The 19,943-nt window shown below is 44.1% G+C and overlaps 1 protein-coding gene and 1 pseudogene across 1 annotated transcript; both read left to right on the forward strand.

Moving 5' to 3' along the window:
* The first annotated feature begins 30 nt into the window (after positions 1–30).
* LOC124025129 lies at positions 31–13,335 on the forward strand (annotated as a pseudogene).
* A 1,564-nt stretch (positions 13,336–14,899) lies between these two features.
* LOC124025128 (group XIIA secretory phospholipase A2-like) lies at positions 14,900–18,856 on the forward strand. Its single transcript, XM_046338797.1, is given in 5 exon segments — positions 14,900–15,050; positions 15,053–15,292; positions 15,549–15,625; positions 17,366–17,531; positions 18,415–18,856. Coding segments are annotated over 5 exon segments (624 nt in total). The 5' UTR covers positions 14,900–15,028; the 3' UTR covers positions 18,534–18,856.
* Positions 18,857–19,943: the final 1,087 nt, after the last annotated feature.

A 19,943-nucleotide genomic window follows, 5' to 3' on the forward strand; every position in this document is an offset into this window, starting at 1 on the left:
ATTCGGTTCCCGACGTTCACCAAAAAGATCCGTTCGTTCGCGAACTACCCATCACTACTGTCAGCTGAGAGCCGGGGGGGAGGAAGAAAGATGGAAGGGAACAGAGACGAAGCAGAGAAATGTATAAATATAGCCACTAAAGCTCTTGAAGCAGGAGACAAAGACAAGGCGGTGAAATTCTTAAACAAAGCAGAGAAGCTCTTTCCAACCTACAAAGCGAAAGGTAAATATCTACGTTACCATATTTCAGTTCATTAGCCACGTTAGTTAGCTCGTTACACATTAAACACTGATTTAAAATACGATTTGGGAACTTGCCTTGGAATATAGTCACTTGCAATACACGGATAATACGCAAACGAATACATGATGAACTGGTTAAGTAACGTCATTAACGCTTTAAACTGCTCTGGGCAAAGGAAGAAGTGACGTTTCTTTAAATTGCTAACTAACGTTAGCATGCTATCAGTGTGTACTATGTCGCTAACGTTAACTACTTGACATTGTACATTTCTTGTATTTGTTGATTTGATAAGGTTGACATCATCCACGGTTAAATGTCTCACTTGACAAGCTGTTTCATTTTATAGTTATGTTTTAGCTCATTGACGAATGTGGACTGGCTATGCTAACTAGCCAATTGGCAAAGCTATTGCTAACTATCATTTACAAACTTTAGTTAGCCTGAGCTAGCTAAACGTTGGATTGCCAACTAATTCAGTTTTGCATTATGTGGTCAGTGGGCAAGTTCCCAATCTGGGATATTATCTCCCCCACATGTATGGTATTTCTCTTTCGTAATAACAAGGTCAACTGGCTAAGCAGGTGATTCCTATGCACCAGTAAGTTAGCCAGCCAGGGGTTGTTTCCAGTGTCCCCATGACAGAAATGTAATTTAAAAATGGGTATCAATGTAGGCCTGATACTAGCTCAGTAAGGGACTTGGCTAACTAGCCGGACACAAGCCATGCCACAGCTGCGGTGGTATTGATACATGGTGATGATCCAGCAGCTACCTCGGGCCATAAGCAACTGATCTGCTTATTGCTCTCAGCTGCCGTGATGTTTGTAATTCATTGCTTTGTCTGTTGAAAAGTGCTTGTCTGTAATCAAACACTTATGTTTTGTGAGTGAATCGTGTCCTTGCAGAGGCTGCTTGCATTATGGTCAATTGTGCAGCCTGCAACCTACCAATCATATTTTAAAAGCTTCTGAAATGGTCAATACTAGTATGTCAGGCAGGAGACATATTTACCTTGTTATGAAGGTAAATGGCAATTTCCACAGCAGCCATATATAATAGAATACATATTAGCTGAACGGTTGGCTATGTGACAGTTGACAGCAATTATTCCTCATGTTGGCTTAACTCTCACATCATGCAGTTAAACATGACTGTTTACATTCACTAGGAACATTTAGTTGTAGTGAATACTCGAGGTTTGGTTAAAATAGTGTTTATAATGGTCACCAAGGAGATGGCTATAGCAGCCTATTCACCTCACTCAAATCAATGTTTAGTTGGTAATGTTCATGGGATACAGCAGGTGCAAACAGTACAGTGAAATGCTTACTTGCGAGCTCTTCCTCACCAATGCCTTATTCACTATAAAAAATGGAAGGAAGTAGAAAAGTGGCTGTCTCAACTTCTGCTGAGAATCATTTTTTGGAAATTGAGGTAATGTGGCTCTTGCAGGATGAGGTAAGGGGGTTTGTAGGGATTCCACTGTCAGCAGATGAGGTAACGTGGCTCGTGCAGGACGAGAAGGTGTTTGTAGGGACTCCATTGAGCGCAGAGGAGGTAACGTGGCTCGTGCAGGATGAGGTTAGAGGGATGAACAGGCTTGTCCACCTAAATCCCTTAATTGAATGATTGACCCAGAGCTGAGGAACAATGGTAGCACATAAGCCAGAGCTAAGCTGGGGCCACGGTAAGGAATGATGGGGCAGTGGGCCAGGGAACCATCATCCTATTCACTTTTAATTTCAGTTTTTATTTATTTCATTAACTCACAACAAGAAAGAATAGTGGATTCAAGGAAGATTCAGGAAGATTGCATCTTGATTGAAGAAAAACAGCCACAGTCTTCAGTTCAGTGTCATGCAATAATACATTTACTACTTCAACCATTAAGATGAGTATCTTTCCGACATGCCAGTATTCTCACTCTGGGGTGTCTATCCAACAGTTACCTGTGTGAACTTTCACACTAATTGCAGAGTTGTATTGCACAGTCTGGGTGCTGCCAGAGAGCACAGTGATGCACTAGGCAGTATACTCAGGCTGTTGCTTAGGCTGCTGCTGCAGTGGTCATGGGTAGACTGACACAGAGCGCTGCTTTGTGTCATTGGAAAACTTAGCACATTCTCATTGAGCAACCAGAGCTGGATATATTCGCCTGCGGCTCTCATGGAAGCATGACCAGATCTCAACTACAGCTCGTCTATGGAAGCCAACTGGATGCTGGGAACAATGTAACCTTAGTTTCTGTGTGAACCGCTGATGTTCCCCTTGCATGGTGGTCTGACTTTCAAGAGCCTAGTGTTTCGCCCTGTAAGATTGAGTGCCAGTTTTCCAGAACCAGATTAAGACTAGGCCTTGACTAAAAAAAACACTTTCGATTGAAAATGAGAACGCTTTTTAGTCGAGGACCTGTCTTTAATCTGGTTCTGTGAAATTTGCCTTTGAAGTGCTTAGCTTAGTCTCTCTCTCTTTCTGAATGTGCCACGTCATGCTTTGTTCTGTCTTCTCTCTTCCCTCCTAGCCTTGTTGGACACCTTGACGAGGAACGGCAGCTCTGCGGGGAATGGCACACTGCAGACAGCGTACTGCAGACAGCTCCTCGGAGAGCACCAAGGCCCGGGCTGGTGGGCAGGACCAGGAGGCCGGAGGGGCGAGCCCAGCACCAAGGGCTTCACCAAGGACCAGGTGGAAGGAGTGCAGAGGTGAGCAGGAGGCTTTGACTTGTTTTCCACTTGATTGCTCACTCGCGTAATCGGTTTGGGATTGGCTATCTGTTTGTAAAATCTCTGTTCCGCCTCTCTGACGGCCGTATGGTATGATCCTCTGTCCCACTTTTCATGTGTGCAGCATGCAGGCCTGTGTGTAGTTGTGTTGCTTCACTCTGGTGCATTCTCATGTGGCGATTAGGGCGGGAGAGCCACTTTCAGCCTGGTTGGGGTTGTTGACCCTGAGTTTTTGTAATCAATGTGAATTTAGGAGACTGACACTTTGGGTGTTCTTTTTTCGTATGACTACCTGTTAAGATGAGGAAATGGTGGATTGTAAAATTCACCTACTCACCTGAATTTCCTGTTGCATGTGTGTGTAAAATAGATCATAAGTTACATTTTTTATTAACCTGATTGGTTCTTCTCACAACAGGAAATTGATAAGGATCTGTCACATGTCGTGTGAGCATGCTCTCACACAAATCAGATGTATTTTAGATGAAACTGGAAGTATATCCTTCACACCAAAAATAATTAACCCATGTACTCCAAGTCATTCTGTCTCAATTGAGGGACCATTAGTCAGTGCTTTATGCTTAACATTCTGACAGTAACCGGTCCTTCGAAACCGGATGATGACTGAACCAAAGACAGGTGAAATGGAGGCGGAGAGGGAAGAACTGTCTCCACTGGAAGGAAGAAGAGGAGGAGAGAGAGCAGCTGAGGGAAAGGTCTTGGAACAAAGGAAATATCCAGGAGCTAAGCCTAAGGCAACAAAGGCTTCATCCTCAACCACCAGCAGAACCAGGCCAGCACCTGGTTATCTTAAGGATTATGTGGTCGAGGTTCCGACATCAAAGGGCAAGCCCACCAGAGCTCAAAGTGTTGCTGGATCAACTATACGTTTCAGCCATCAACCATCCCCTTTGAGCCAAGGACCGGAAACTGCTTTGGAGCAGGAAAGTGGTCTACAGGAAGAACCCATGGAGGTGACTCCCACAGCACAGGTCGACCAGCTTCCTGAGGCAGGCTCCGCTCACCCCTTAACTAATGGGAAATCGTGAAGCACTCTAGACGGAGTGGAAGTTTGACCTGTAGATACCCCTTTGAAGTGGCCATGGCAGCCGCCATTCACTAGCCCTCAGCGATTCACAGACCGCTGTCCTACAAGACAGGATGAAACTATTAGCTTTGGAGGAAATTGAGCATCAGATTGAGGAGGAACGACAGGCTGATGAACGATGTCACCAATTGATGTGCAGGCCCGTAGAGCTCTACAGGAACGGGAATTCATTGCCAAGGACCTGGCACAGCAGCGACTGCACTGTCAAGCCAGAAGGGATTTGGAGGAGGCACGGATGGTCTCATCCTTCCTGGAGAGGAACGAACAGGGAGTTTACCTGACCACCCCTCCACATGGACCTAACCTGTCTGCCTTTCTTTCCCAATCTTCCCCTGGTACCCCATGGCATACAGTCCCCGGAGGCTCCAGGGTCAACAGCCAGCACGCGGGGGACAGGCCGCTCCACCAAAGCCCTCTCTGCCAGTGACACAAGTTAGCATTCCCCCATCTGGACAAAGCATCACTTCTTCGCTTTTCCGCCACTACCAACCACGGCAAATCGTTCCTCTCGGCCAGGCCAGGCCAGTCCTCAAACATCAGGTGGGAGGGCTCTCACCCAATTCCGGCTGCCACCAATGGAGGGTCTGGGACAGTAGAGGACCGGCCCAATGAGGCCACAGTGGGTTCATCAGAAGTCCCTGGTTTATCCTTCATGCAACCAGAAGAGGGAGCCAACATTATGAAACTTCTAGTAGCCTCAGCCTATGGAATTCCCAGACCCAAACTGCCATACTTTGAGAGCAGAAAGGAGAGTGAATTTGTCCTTTTGGAAATGGCATTGGAGAGCCTACACGGTATTCAGTCATCTGTCAGAACGCTACAAATACCAAGTACTAATGGATCATTTACGGTTTCCCAGTGCATACATGCTGGCCCAACTTTATGCACTCAGCAACACCATACACTGCAGTTCTCCAGGCCCTGAAGGCCAGATATGGTGAGCCACGCCAGCTAGTCCAGAATGAACTAAACAACATCCTGAACACGTTTCCAATTAGGCTAACCTGTACTAGCCTGATCCCCTAGTCTTTTACCATGGTAAGACCCCCATACCTTACGCCTGGGCTCTGAAATCCATGTCCTCTCAAACCCTTTTACTAACCTGTGGATCAGGGGTCTCCAACCTTTTCTAGTGTAACAGTATAACTTTAGACCGTCCCCCGCCCATACCCGGGCGCGTACCAGGGACCCTCTGCACACATCAACAACAGTCACCCACGAAGCATCGTTACCCATCACTCCACGAAAGCCGCGGCCCTTGCAGAGCAAGGGGAACTACTAATTCAAGGTCTCAGAGCAAGTGACGCCACCGATTGAAACGCTATTTAGCGCGCACCGCTAACTAAGCTAGCCGTTTCACATCCGTTACACTAGCATGAGAGCTACTTTTTAAAAAATCAGCAGCGCAAGGTGTATTATTTTCTAGCTATCAAATGGGCACATTCTTCTCTCCCTGCAACTCTCTTCCCTGGTCCTTAGTGTAAGAGAGAAAGTAGTGTTCTGTTTTCTGTCAATATATCTGGTAAAATAATTAAGCAATAAGGGCTGAGGAGGTGTGGTAATGGCGAATATACCACGTCTAAGGGCTGTTCTTAGCACGACGCAACATGGAGTGTCTGGACACAGCCTTTAGCCATGGTATATTGGCCATATACCACAAACCCCGAGGTGCCTTATTGCTCTTATAAACTGGTTACCAAAGTAATTATAACAGTAACATCTTTTTGTATACTTTCTGATATACCATGGCTTTCAGTCAATCAGCATTCAGGGCTCAAACCACCCAGTTTATAATGGTTAATAAACAACTCGAAGGGGGGCCCTATTAAAATCTGTCATTCCGCTCCCAAAATAAATGGACTATTTTCCCAAAATTATATTCTGTTAAATTTTTCACTCTTAAAATTATTTTTGTTCATAGACAACCAACGGAATGGGATGTTCTGAGTCCATGTGAATGCTTAAATCACATCTCAAGACTATTTTAAAAATTGTAATTGCACTTTTGGCGTTTTAATTTATGCATCTAGTGATTGGGGAATTTGCCATCTATAACGTGCCGGTCTAGCGATGGTTCTCTACTACTCATTTCATGGCAAAGTTTGCAAATGAGAAATAATAGATATAAATGATATACTTACTCATGATATATTTTTAATTTGAACATGTAGATAGGTAGCCTAGCTTACAAAACTAAAACTATTTAATTTATGGATCAAGCCTTAGTAATCATTCTGATCTTTGCAGTTAATGTTTAAGTGATGGTTTTGGGTACTGTATTTATGGCAACCCACAAGACAGTTATGACATCCACTGGCTACACACAGAGTGATAAACTCACGCACCACATAGACACACAGGCAATATTGCTGGAAATGAATTGGCAGATATTGCCTTATTTAAAAAAAAAAAAAAAAAAATTAAACAATTGTTTGTTAATAGTGGATAACCAGGGGTGGGATAATGTTGCGTTGATTAGATATTAGCTGGGAGTTTACGGTGTCTGATACTTGTGAGATTGTTTGACAGTTTGCGGTGGAACAGGTGAAAGTCAGGTGATGTTAAACGATTCATTGTGTCCAGATGCCCATCCTGGTTTAAAGCAGTGGTATTCAACGTCTGGGTCAGTGTAGTCGCCCAAAATAAACCTTTTTTTTTGTTTTTGTTTTAAATTACGGGGGGACTAGATTATTATTTGGGACAATATACAATTGTTGCTGGGAATCATTTGAGAAATATAATTTTACTGAGTAAATATATGTATTGGGTTCTTTTGATAAGAGATGAAAAGGCTATGAATTGAAGGTTATTTGTTGATGTAAAAATGAGATTTTCCAGATTACAGCTGTCATTAGATTTTTTTTTTTTTTTGGGGGGGGTGGGTGGTCGTGAGAAATGTTAAAATAAGCTATGGTTTAAATGCCAGGATGTTATACTCATTTCGGCTCATCTACTTGCATTCGGTGCGCACTATACATTGGAAGGGGGGCTGCAAGGGATTGGCTACTTGAAGAGAACTTGGGCCCAACAAAGCTACTTATTTGGGAAGATGCTAAATGATGAAGCTTCTGCGTGGCGTTTCAAATGTAGGCTAAGTAGAGTTTGTTCTCCTTAAAATGATCACAAGTATTGCATCGTAGGCTACATCTTTGAAAACGGTGGAATTTCTGGCTTCTGTTTCTTGTTCTCTTGGCCATCAGCGCTTTAATAATAAACCATCTTTTGTCAATGTGTCTGCACTAGGGACTCGGGATGTGGCTGCATTATTGATGTCATGTTAATCAGGCCTTTTGATTTGAACAGATAGATAGGTAGCCTACAAAACAAACTATTTAATTTATGGATCAAGCCTTAGCAGTCATTCGGATCTTGTTCCCAATGATCAGTGCTTTGTTACTGTCCAGCGGTTCTGAATTTGCGATTCACCTGACAGTTTTTTCTTCTTCTGTTCAATAGGCTTTTGATTTGAACATTTTGAGTTCTTGTGTGTGTACTAAACCATTTAATTTATATATGCTACAGCACTTTGATTTCACTAATATTTTGAAATTGAACTAAATGATCTGTTTCTGTCTTCAGTCCTTTTTAAATGAGAGATAACATATGTCAAACTCATTCCATGGAGGGCAGAGTGACTGGGTTTTCACTTTTCCCTTGTACTTGATTAATGGTCACTGATTAGTAAGGAACTCCCCTCACCTGGTTGTCCAGCTCTTAATTCAACAGAAGAAGAACAAACAGCAGACACTAGGCTATAAATGGAATGAGTTCTACACCACTGGGCTATATGCTCTACTGCAGTATAGGTTGAATGTGATAGGCCTACTGAGGCTGGTTAGAGAGACTATAACTCCATTCCTGTTTTGAGAAATTAATCAAATTGGCTATTATCAGGTTGGTTAATGCGATTCATTTCTGTTGAATTGGGGGGGGGGATTGACCCGCATGCAGCCCCACCCACTCGGCCAATCAGTAGCCACTACTGTGTTGTGACACACTGCACACTTTTTACTGAACGGTACGTGCTAAATAGTATGTTAGCTAGTATGGGTCTTTGGCCACTGTTGTTGGACCCTGAATCATACCAACCATGGGGGAGGGGTGTTCTAGAATGATCTCCCTTGAGAGTTCTTGTTAAACACCTCTTTCTGTGTCACTGTTTCATCATTGCTGTCCCCATAGGCCAGAGTTAGGTGGCTGGGACTGGGAGCTCCAAGCGACTGATGTCCCTGCTGAACAGAAGTGTTGCTAATAATGGGCCGAGTGTAGCCTAGGCCTCCACCACCTTCCCGAGCGAGGTCGTCTGACGGCAGTTAGATGGTTCTATTGGGCTCCGTGTTTTGTTTTCTCTAGCATCTTTATGGTTTGTTAATTAACCCTGCAGTTGACCTACAGGATCATCCAGTGTGGTGTACTCAGAGGGGTTAAACTTCTCTACTGTACTATGAGCCAGCCAATAACACACTTTATGTAGAGAAGGCTGCTGTTGAAACACTTACTCAGCTCAACATTTTGTAGTTTGGTTTGAAGTTGAAGCCTGTGGAATATTTGCAGTGTTTGCTGAGCTAATGACAGCAGACGGGTTGTCTGTGTATTTGTATGCAAGTCTTTCATGGCAGAGCTGTTTGGGTGGTTTGTTGTGGTCTGCTTTGTGCCATTGTGTGTGTGTGGGCCGTTAATCAACTGCCCAATGAGGACACTGCAGTGTTCTACACACCATACTACCCCTATGGGAACCTCCGACTCGGCAAGGTGCCCATAAGGCCAGTGAGAGGGGAAAGGAGAGGGACTGAGAGAGTGAGACAAAAGAGAGCTGTGACACATCTCGTTATGGCAACACTCACATAGTGCTTGGTAGGCCTGACCAACATCTAGTCCCATTGTAAAGAGCATAAGAAGGTATGTTTGTTTACTAAGATGCTGTGTTTGTTTAGAGACTAACTTGTATTTATTGTTAAAACAGGCCTACATGCAATGTAGGGTTTAACCTCCAATTGAAAGGTACACAGTGACATCAGCATATATTTGATATTCTAATTGAATGTTAATGTAACAGTCTGGCAAGTATCTCAGGTGGTTCTCCTTGGAGACTGGAGGCAATCTCTCTTCTGCAGGTCATGCAATCCACTCTGTGTATTGCGTTTGAACTCTCCTGCTCTGTTCTGCCACCAATGTTGATTTGCCCTCTTGTGGTTCCAAATGGTACTCCAGGAGCACAGTTTTCTAAACCCAGAGGCGCAACATTGCGAGACTTCCTGAACGCTTGCGAAACATACCAGAAGTGAAAATTATTCACTTGGATGTTTATTTTCTCTAAATGTAAAGGCACAACCTAGATACTTTCCAAACACTAGTTCTTGAAGCAAAACATATCCATTAGAGGTTTTTTGTATTGCTTTTGGGCCAAATGTGATCTGTGCTACAACCCTCATGATTAATTAGATCCACTGCATTGTAATGAACTAGGTCTGTTTCCTGGACATGTGTAACATAGCCCTGATGAATCACTCACTGTCATCTCTCTTAAAGGATAAAGCGGTGTAAGGACTACTATGAAGTCCTGGGCACCAGCAAGGAGGCCAATGAGGAGGAGCTGAAGAAAGCCTACAGGAAACTAGCACTCAAGTTCCACCCAGACAAAAACCAAGCCCCTGGAGCTACAGAGGCCTTCAAAAGTAAGAAGTTTCACATGCATTGTTTTTGTGTTCGGTGCCAATCACAGGGCGCGATGCAGACTGATCAAAGACTGGAGAGAGCAGAGGAGAGGGGAGAGGTATGCATGTCTGGCATCTACAGGGGTGGCAGGGTAGCCTAGTGGTTAGTGTTGGACTAGTAACCGAAAGGTCAGCTCGGGGATTTGAACTTGCAACAAGGTACATATCTGTCGTTCTGCCCCTGGACAGGCAGTTAACCCACTGTTCCTAGGCTGTCATTGGAAAATAAGAATTTGTTCTTAACTGACTTGCCAAGTTAAATAACTAAAAATGTGGCTGTAATGTCGGCTACAGGTCTTCACGGATCCACCTGTACACGATTTCGGGACCCGGGCGAGTCACAGGTCTGGGTCGGATCATATATGATTGACATAGGTCTCGGGTATGTGTAAATTTAACCAACTTGTCCGGAAGGTACAAATCCGACTGCAACTTCTGCAGTAGAGGGAGAGATTGTATCATTTATGCTGCTGCTCTTGTTTTCACGAGTGGCGGGTGTAGGTTGTTGGCCAATCATTAGTCATCAAAGTGGCAATGGGCTACAGCCATTGAGCCTTACTCCGTGTGTGGCAAAAGTTAGGAGATATCTAATCAATGGAATTAAAATGACTGAGTTAAAGGAGAAGAATAACCAATAGGTAGGCAGGCTGCTACTTATCTGAATTGAATTGTTTGTAACTGTAGGATCAGGAAGCGTATGCACTGCAGCCTCAGCCTACCTTAACCAGCTTTTCCCAGTTTGATGCAGTTAAAACGGACACTACGTAATCATGTTTGATGATAAATAATTGAGCTATGGCAGCTATTAGTCTACTATAGTGCCAGTCAGCTTGGTTGGTTGCCGTCTCTCCCTCCCGCCTGCTAGAATGGTCTCTCACTCAGCTCTGGTTAATAAAGTAGCTTTCAAAAATGACTTCTTCTGCTTCCCTCACTGATCGGACCGGGTCTGGAACAAGTGAGCCCCTACAGCATTGTTAGCAGCATAAATTTGACCTGCCATTAATTGAATTGGAATAGATTGAGGACTGGCAGAGTATCTCCGTCTGCCCCCCCCCCCGACGTAAAGTTTGCAGATCAGTGTTAAATGGAGCATCGGATCCGGGCCAATGTCTACTTTTTTGCTGACTTAATGTGACACTTATTGACCATGAGTGTGTTGTGGTTCAAACAGAGATCGGCAACGCGTACGCCGTGCTTAGCAACCCGGACAAGAGAAAGCAGTATGACCTCACGGGGGCAGAGGAGCCGACCAGCCCTGGCCACGCCCACAGCCAAGGGTTTGACTTCCACCGGGGCTTCGAGGCCGACATCACTCCCGAGGACCTCTTCAACATGTTCTTCGGAGGAGGATTCCCCTCTTGTAAGAGACACTCATACAATTTGAAGTTCATTTCATCCAGTGGTTGCAGAGTTTGTCTCAATGTTTAATAAACAAGTCTTAATTCATTACATCAATTAAACACAATTGTCTTGCTCAAACATGAATGTTTATTAAATGAGTATTGTATTGCAAGTCTTTGCCGAGTCACTAACAGGGTACCTCCTCTCCACAGCGGCTGCCCACACGTTCACCAACGGCAGGGCGCGATACAGCCAGCAGACGGACCAAAGGCGGGAGAGAGCAGAGGAGAGGGGAGAGGTATGTAATGTTATGTTATGTATGTATGTCTGGCATCTACACTGCCAGATGTATACTGTGACTGTCAATATAATACCTACTGAGTCTGGGGTAACTTCAGGTCAGACTTCCATAGCAGATCCCCCCTCTACAAGCTATGGGAGTCTCGGCAGCATATTGCAGGCTCTGTTTTAGTGAAGGACGCAACCGTTCCAACCTTGACTGGGATGAGCTCTAGTTAATTTTGGTGTGCTACATAGTAAAGCAGGGAAACATGCAAAGTCACTAACAGGACAGTACATGTCTTAAAATATTAAATAGTAATATATGCCATTTAGCTGACTCTATTATCCCAAGTGGCTTAGTCATGCGTGCATACATTTTACGTATGGGTGATCCTGGGAATCAAACCCACTATCCTGCTGTCGCAAGTGCCATGCTCTACCAACTGAGCTGCAGGACAAAATAGTGTATGCTTAGTGATTTTTGTAATCTGTTTTCCAGGGAGGGTTCTCCATGTTTATCCAGCTGATACCCATCGTTGTACTGATCCTGGTGTCCATCTTGAGCCAACTGATGGTGTCTACCCCCCTACAGCCTCTACTCCAGACCGTACGTGTACACACACACATACGCTGGGGTCGTGCTCAGTATGGATCACAGTACTTAAAGGTTTTGCCACAAATGAAAATCTGTGTTCATATTGGACACATCATGCATTTAAGTGGTACCACTCCGTTTCAAAACGTTTTCTCCTACCTGAACACGGCCCAGGCCTTTAATTCTGTACCCCTGCTACACATGCTCTGTGCTGAAAAATACTGTCCAATGGTGACATGGTTGGTGTATGTAACGGACACACCTATCAGTAAAGTACTGATGCATTTGTGTGCGTTTGATCATTCCCATCGCCTCCTCTCTTCACCAGGTATAAAAAGCTATACATCTCTGTTCTCAGAACAGCCGTATGTAACCTGATGCCTGTCCTCTGTCCTCTCCAGGTCCACGGGGCAGACGGTGAAACGGCAGACGGAGAACCTGCATGTGGATTACTACGTCAACAGAGACTTCAAGACCGAGTACAAGGGCTCCAATCTGCAGAAGATTGAGAAGAACGTGGAGGAGGACTACGTGTCTAATGTCAGGAACAACTGCTGGAAGGAGAGGCAGACGAGTAGGTGTCCATCATGCTTCTATTAGTTGGGCGGTATCCAGATGCTCATACCGTTTCTGTACCATACCAGGTACTACCAGAAGTATTAAAACACTTTAGGCAACAGGGATCTTGATCCAGGAGGAGATTATATGTCTCTGCTGTAATCTAGCAACGTACCTACCAAGTTAGAAAACCAAATGCCTAGCTGAAGCTCTGACCTGGATATAATTGATTTGACACAGATTTCTTATAGTTATAAGCAGTGGCGTAGCACGCAGCCCCTGCAGGGTATAATTACAGTGAGGACTTCAATCAAATTAGCCCCATGTAAAGCAATACAAGTTACTCGTACAAAACAGGCATTAATTTCCTCCTATTTTGTGACACAAGCATTCCCTCGACGTAGCTTAGTGTGACATTGTTGATATTGACTGAGTCTTCTGTTCATCTCCCCCTTCTCTCTCAGAAACAGACTTGCTGTATGCTGCTAAGGTCTACAGGGACGACCGCCTGCGTAAGAAGGCTGAGCTGATGACCATGGATAACTGCAAGGAGCTGGACAGACTAAATGACCTGTTCAGAGGGGGCTGAGCCCGCCCGATGCCGCAGGCTCCCACAGGACGCTTTTAGAAGAGCTATATGAATAGATATATAATATGTATGTAAATGTTTTTTTTTTAAGGAAAACCATGGAGATTGAAAGGAGGAAAAATACAAATAATTAGCCTTACCGTTGACGTTCTAAGTTGTCCCCATCCCTCCCCAGTCCCCATCCAGTTCCCATCCCTCCCCCAGTCCCCATCTTTCCATCCTCCTCACCACCCCTCCTCCCTGGGAACTGCCTTGCTGCATCTCAATGAACCAACTGAAGAATAGACCAACCTCCCAAACACTTGAGAACCACAACTTCTTTCTCTTCTATCTTTGCTTGTCTTTTTGTGTTTTCTGGAAATAAGAACCCACTCTGGAAATGAACACTGACTGGAAAAGCAGAAGGCATTGTGGTGGTGCCTCGAGTATTGAAGCGCCAAGCATTCTGCTGTAACAAGCAAATCACCGTCTTCACTCTAGATAACTACTTCACCTGCTTGACTTAAAAAAGATTTGTAGGCTCATCTGGAGATGCTGCCCTCCTTCCAATCCATACATTAGCAGTGCTAGTATTGTGAGGAACCCAGAGAATGCTTCCTAGCTACCACAGTGGAACCCACAGTGGAACCTTGTGTGGAGTTACATGGACCTTGAAGTTCATTCCGCAGATGAAGAAATGACCACTGTCTCACTTGAACTTTTTTTGGCCTGGGAAAAAATGTGAAGTCGGAACCATAATCTTCATCAATTGTATATTTTTCATTTTGAATGTTTGAAAATTTATGGAGTTATTTAAGTAGAAAAACAAGGTTTTTCTTCATTGCTCGATTAATCATTTGAATAAACAATAAATTATTACCAGAAGCAATTTTGATTTGTTTCGAGCACAAGCGCTTGTGCAATTGTGTGTATGAAGCCGATGGAAGGGCAGGTTAAACACCCTTTTAAAATGTGTTCCTAGTACCCAGACTGTAGGCCTATTCTCTCCACATAATATTCTCCCTGGCATACAGATCCATTACTCTAGTAGTTTGTATACAGTCTCACTTTTGTTTTGCAAGAAGCCTTGTTCTCAACCTAATATGGCCTCACCATATTTATGAGGCTTGTAAAAGATGTTGTGGATTTGTATGGCTACATGCTCCAGCTTGGTACTGTGATTCTTAAAACTGAAATGCAACTGAACAAGTCTATTAGAAAGGAGACTTTGCTGTTTTTCCTGGAAGCCCATGAGAATTGTGGTGTTTCTGAAAAATACATAGGTTATAGGCCTACAGTGATTATCACTTGTATTGATCAGTGGTGGGAAAAGTACTCCATTGTCATACTTGAGTAAAAGGAAAGATACTTTTGTAATTGTCTATTAAGGTAAGTCACCCAGTAAAATACTAAGTATTTGGTGTTAAATGTAAATAGTTTTAAATGTAGCAAAACTAAATGGAACTGCTAAAATGTACTTAGGTAGTAATAGTATAAACCACTTCAAATGCCTGTATGTTAAGCAAACCAGCACACTTTTCTTGCCTTTTTTAAATTGACATAACTGGGCACACAGACAATTATTATTGCCTTAAAATAGAAAGTAAGACCATTTCTCAGTAAAAATCAAATCGGTCATGAATATACGTTTGTCCGTGGCATGCATGAACTTCGAACATCTGTGAGCAGTTGAGTGACCACGTGTACTGTAAGTGCAATGTATCTATTGGCACTGATAGGTTTATTGCTGTCACGTGACTAATCCCACATCCGGGAAGGGCATTGCATGACAGGCGATTTGTTGACACCGAATAGGACCAATAGTGTAACATTTGGGAAAGTGTGAAATGATTTTTTTACCGACGTTTGGTGCAGTCATTTAACTTTGGATTCACATGCCGACCAATTGCAACTATTTTCTAGCACCGGTGCTGTCATCATGCATCATAACAGTTGTATCCCGGTTTTTCTCGTTAACTTACTATCTTTCTATGGATTTCTGAGCTGTGTGTCATGTAGTAAGGAACCTGAAACACCGGACTGGCGGATGACTTTAAAAACCATTCGCAATGGGATCCATAACATTGACAAATACCTCAACGTTGCTCTGGACTTATTTGGAGGACAAGATGGACTGTGTCACTATGAATGCAGCGATGGTAAGGTCTCCCAGGCCACACAGTCAGTACTTGTTGGTAATGGAACTAAAAACATGGCCATAACTACTTTGCTTATTATGCAGACAAGCCATTTATTAAAAAGCTCAGTTGAAAGTGATTATGTTCCACAAACAAAGCCATTAAGCTGGTACAGTGCCACCCCCAACACACACTGTAGTTTCTCTGAACAGGTTGTCTCTCTCAACAAGATTAAAGAAGAACTCTGAACACCTCTACCTTTGCTCTTTCCTTGCAGGTTACAAACCAGAACCCCGGCCTGGTTACAAACCAAACCCACCCAATGGATGTGGGTCACCCCTGTTCGGATTCCAGGTGAGCTAGTGTCATGTATGACTGATCTATAGCAATGGTCTTCCCTATTAGTCCAGTGGGGGTGCAGTGTGTGCAGACTGTTTATTGTCACACATATGTGCAGTGAAATGTGTTTTACAGGGTCAGCCATAGTAGGGCGGCTCCCCTGTACAGCGACCACTGTTTATAGGAATGTTTTACAGGGTCAGCCATAGTAGGGCGGCTCCCCTGTACAGCGACCACTGTTTATAGGAATGTTTTACAGGGTCAGCCATAGTAGGGCGGCTCCCCTGTACAGCGACCACTGTTTATAGGAATGTTTTACAGGGTCAGCCATAGTAGGGCGGCTCCCCTGTACAGCGACCACTGTTTATAGGAATGTTTTACAGGGTCAGCCATGTAGGCGGCTCCCCTTACAGAGACCACTGTTTATAGGAATGTTTTACAGGGTCAGCCATAGTAGGGCGGCTCCCCTGTACAGCGACCACTGTTTATAGGAATGTTTTACAGTGTCAGCCATAGTAGGGCGGCTCCCCTGTACAGCGACCACTGTTTATAGGAATGTTTTACAGTGTCAGCCATAGTAGGGCGGCTCCCCTGTACAGCGACCACTGTTTATAGGAATGTTTTACAGGGTCAGCCATAGTAGGGCGGCTCCCTTGTACAGCGACCACTGTTTATAGGAATGTTTTACAGGGTCAGCCATAGTAGGGCGGCTCCCCTGTACAGCGACCACTGTTTATAGGAATGTTTTACAGGGTCAGCCATAGTAGGGCGGCTCCCCTGTACAGAGACCACTGTTTATAGGAATGTTTTACAGGGTCAGCCATAGTAGGGCGGCTCCCCTGTACAGCGACCACTGTTTATAGGAATGTTTTACAGGGTCAGCCATAGTAGGGTGGCTCCCCTGTACAGCGACCACTGTTTATAGGAATGTTTTACAGGGTCAGCCTTAGTAGGGCGGCTCCCCTGTACAGCGACCACTGTTTATAGGAATGTTTTACAGGGTCAGCCATAGTAGGGTGGCTCCCCTGTACAGCGACCACTGTTTATAGGAATGTTTTACAGGGTCAGCCTTAGTAGGGCGGCTCCCTGTACAGCGACCACTGTTTATAGGAATGTTTTACAGGGTCAGCCATAGTAGGGTGGCTCCCCTGTACAGCGACCACTGTTTATAGGAATGTTTTACAGGGTCAGCCTTAGTAGGGCGGCTCCCCTGTACAGCGACCACTGTTTATAGGAATGTTTTACAGGGTCAGCCATAGTAGGGTGGCTCCCCTGTACAGCGACCACTGTTTATAGGAATGTTTTACAGGGTCAGCCATAGTAGGGTGGCTCCCCTGTACAGCGACCACTGTTTATAGGAATGTTTTACAGGGTCAGCCTTAGTAGGGCGGCTCCCCTGTACAGCGACCACTGTTTATAGGAATGTTTTACAGGGTCAGCCATAGTAGGGCGGCTCCCCTGTACAGCGACCACTGGTTATAGGAATGTTTTACAGGGTCAGCCTTAGTAGGGCGGCTCCCCTGTACAGCGACCACTGTTTATAGGAATGTTTTACAGGGTCAGCCATAGTAGGGCGGCTCCCCTGTACAGCGACCACTGTTTATAGGAATGTTTTACAGGGTCAGCCATAGTAGGGCGGCTCCCCTGTACAGCGACCACTGTTTATAGGAATGTTATTACACCTGTCATATCATATATTGCTTTGAATATTTGTGAGCATTGATCTAATGGTCATCTCTTTTGTCTACTCTACAGTTTGACATCGGCATCCCGTCCTTGACCAAGTGCTGTAACCAGCACGACCGTTGCTATGACACCTGTAACCGTGATAAACACGACTGTGACGATGAGTTCCAGGAATGCCTGGAGACCATCTGTAGGAGATTACAGAAGATGTTGGGACTTGCCCAGAGTGTCCAAGGTAAGATGGCAACTGGGTTGTGTTTATTAGGGCATGCAACAGAGAACTTTTTACAACGGAACACGACAATGTGTTTCTTATTGTAGTTGCTGCCAGTTTGTCTGTTTTCTTCCACCCTGTTTCTTTCTGTTTTCTTCCATGTGTTGCCTATTGAACACCACGCTGATTCATATATTGATATGCTCCCAGTGTTGAACACAGGGCAGGACTTGACTCAAGCATTCCTCACAGTTAATTCAATAATGTGCCCACCATCTTGTAGCCTGGTTAAATAATACTGAACCCTGCACTCACCATTGTCAATTGTTTCACTTTCACTTCACTGGTGAGTTCAGCATTCAGTCAGGTTTAACCAGTCTAACAATCTTGCTGGTGCGGAAGATCATACAACTCCCCTTGATGGCATTTCTGGTGAGGTCTATAATTTAGGGTGAGGTCTATATCCATATTAGGGCATGCAACAGAAAACGGGTGGTTCAAGTCCTGAATGCTGATTGGCTGAAAGCCGTGGCATATCATATCATACAACGGGTATGAAAAAACGTGTATTTTTACTGCACCTATTAAGTTGGTAACCAGTTTATAATAGCAATAAGTCACCTTGTTTTTGTGTGTATGGTCAATATATCACGGCTGTGTTGTGTCGTGCATAAGAACAGCCCTTAGCCGTGGAATATTTGCCATATACCACACCCCCTCGGGCCATATTGCTTAATTATAGTACTGCAATGTTGAGGAGCTAGCACAAGCATTTCACTGCACCTTTTATTCCTACTGTAAATTGTGCACGTGACAAATAACATTTGATATTGATTCATTTTTCTGTGCGTTTCATGTCTGTATATAATGATCAAGTCGTGTTTCCATGTCTCTCTCTCTACAGCGTGTGAGAATACTGTGACCCTGCTGTTTGAGGCTGTCATGCACATGGGGTGTAAACCTTACATGGACAGCCAGAGAGACTCCTGCATATGCAAATTTGAAGTCAAGAGGGATCTATGAGCTGCCATCCAGAGGGGATTCTGGAATAGTCAAGCCACCAGAGAAACATTGAAGTCAATACTGTATCTTGGGTTAGAGCTGTGGAAGTTTCCATTGATAACAATGTGCTAAGCCTTGTGAAGGGGCCTGGATGTGCTTTCAATGAATGAACGTTGGGTGATCTGAGTTTTTAAATTGCTATTTGATAATTTTGTAGAATTGTTGTTTAGTGGTTGTTGTCATGTATGTCATTTGTTTGTTCTGCCACACATTTATATGAAGTATAAATTAAGAGAGAATATGAATGAATGAGAATATGAATGTTTATAAAAGGTAAGAAGACATTGAAGACAAATGTATGCACATGATAATAATGCACATAATGATACAGTGATGAGGGTAATGGCTACATTATATTGCCCAGTAAGTGTATTTTGGTTACACTTCTGTAACCGATGTGAAATGGCTAGCTAGTTAGCGGTGGTGCGCGCTAATAGCGTTTCGATCGGTGACGTCACTCGCAAGGGCCGAGGATTTTGGGGAGCGATGGTTGACGATGCTTCGTGGGTGTCAGTTGTCAATGTGTGCAGAGGGTCCCTGGTTCGAGCCCGGCGAGGGTACGAACTAAAGTTATACTGTTACACTTCTCCGCCCATGCATTGGCTATATAGACTGCTTTATTTCGCATGTGTGGATACTGAATATGAGCAGCGAGAACGATGAGAGTGGACACTTGTACATTCTCTTGAACTACGTTTTGCATATAGGTTATAGCCTACATTTTAGGAGGATAATTTGCAGGCAGAGACAAATAAATGGGTAAATAATATTTATTGAAAATGAAAGGTTCGCTCACCATAGCCTATCCGCGCGTTACGCCTTTTCAATAATTTGTATTATTGAACCTTGACTAACGTTGGTTGAGCGTCCTCCACTTCTTTCCATTATCATTTATTTACAGACACTAGTAAACTGTAGTCTAATCATATTTAATGTAATTTTCTTGAAAAGACGACTGCCACTTGATTCTCCCACGCATAGGCAGCCTACTCCATTTCATTGACACCAGACTAATCTCTCGGGGACTAATTCATGTGGACAGATGAAACGGCGAGAATCTGTCAATGCACATGTAGGATTATGTGGTTGATGAGCAACATTGAGGGGTTCAATTAATCTGCCCAGGCGCCCGACAATGCGTGTTTTTTTACCGGGTGAAAGTTGATTGCGTTTGTTTTGGAACCGGCCTGCCTCCCGGGTGTGAAACAGGTGCCCGGTTCAAAGCCCACGGAGAAATCCGCTCAAAACGTAATTAGCAAGGGATACATGGCCGAAAATGCCGTAACAATCAATACATTACAGGATTAAAACATACAACAATATGATCCAGTCCCCAAAAAGCATTTACACTACTCTAACAGTCTCCCATGA

Source organism: Oncorhynchus gorbuscha, unplaced genomic scaffold (genome assembly GCF_021184085.1).
Source record: "Oncorhynchus gorbuscha isolate QuinsamMale2020 ecotype Even-year unplaced genomic scaffold, OgorEven_v1.0 Un_scaffold_2186, whole genome shotgun sequence".
NCBI classification, from domain to species: Eukaryota; Metazoa; Chordata; class Actinopteri; order Salmoniformes; family Salmonidae; genus Oncorhynchus; species Oncorhynchus gorbuscha.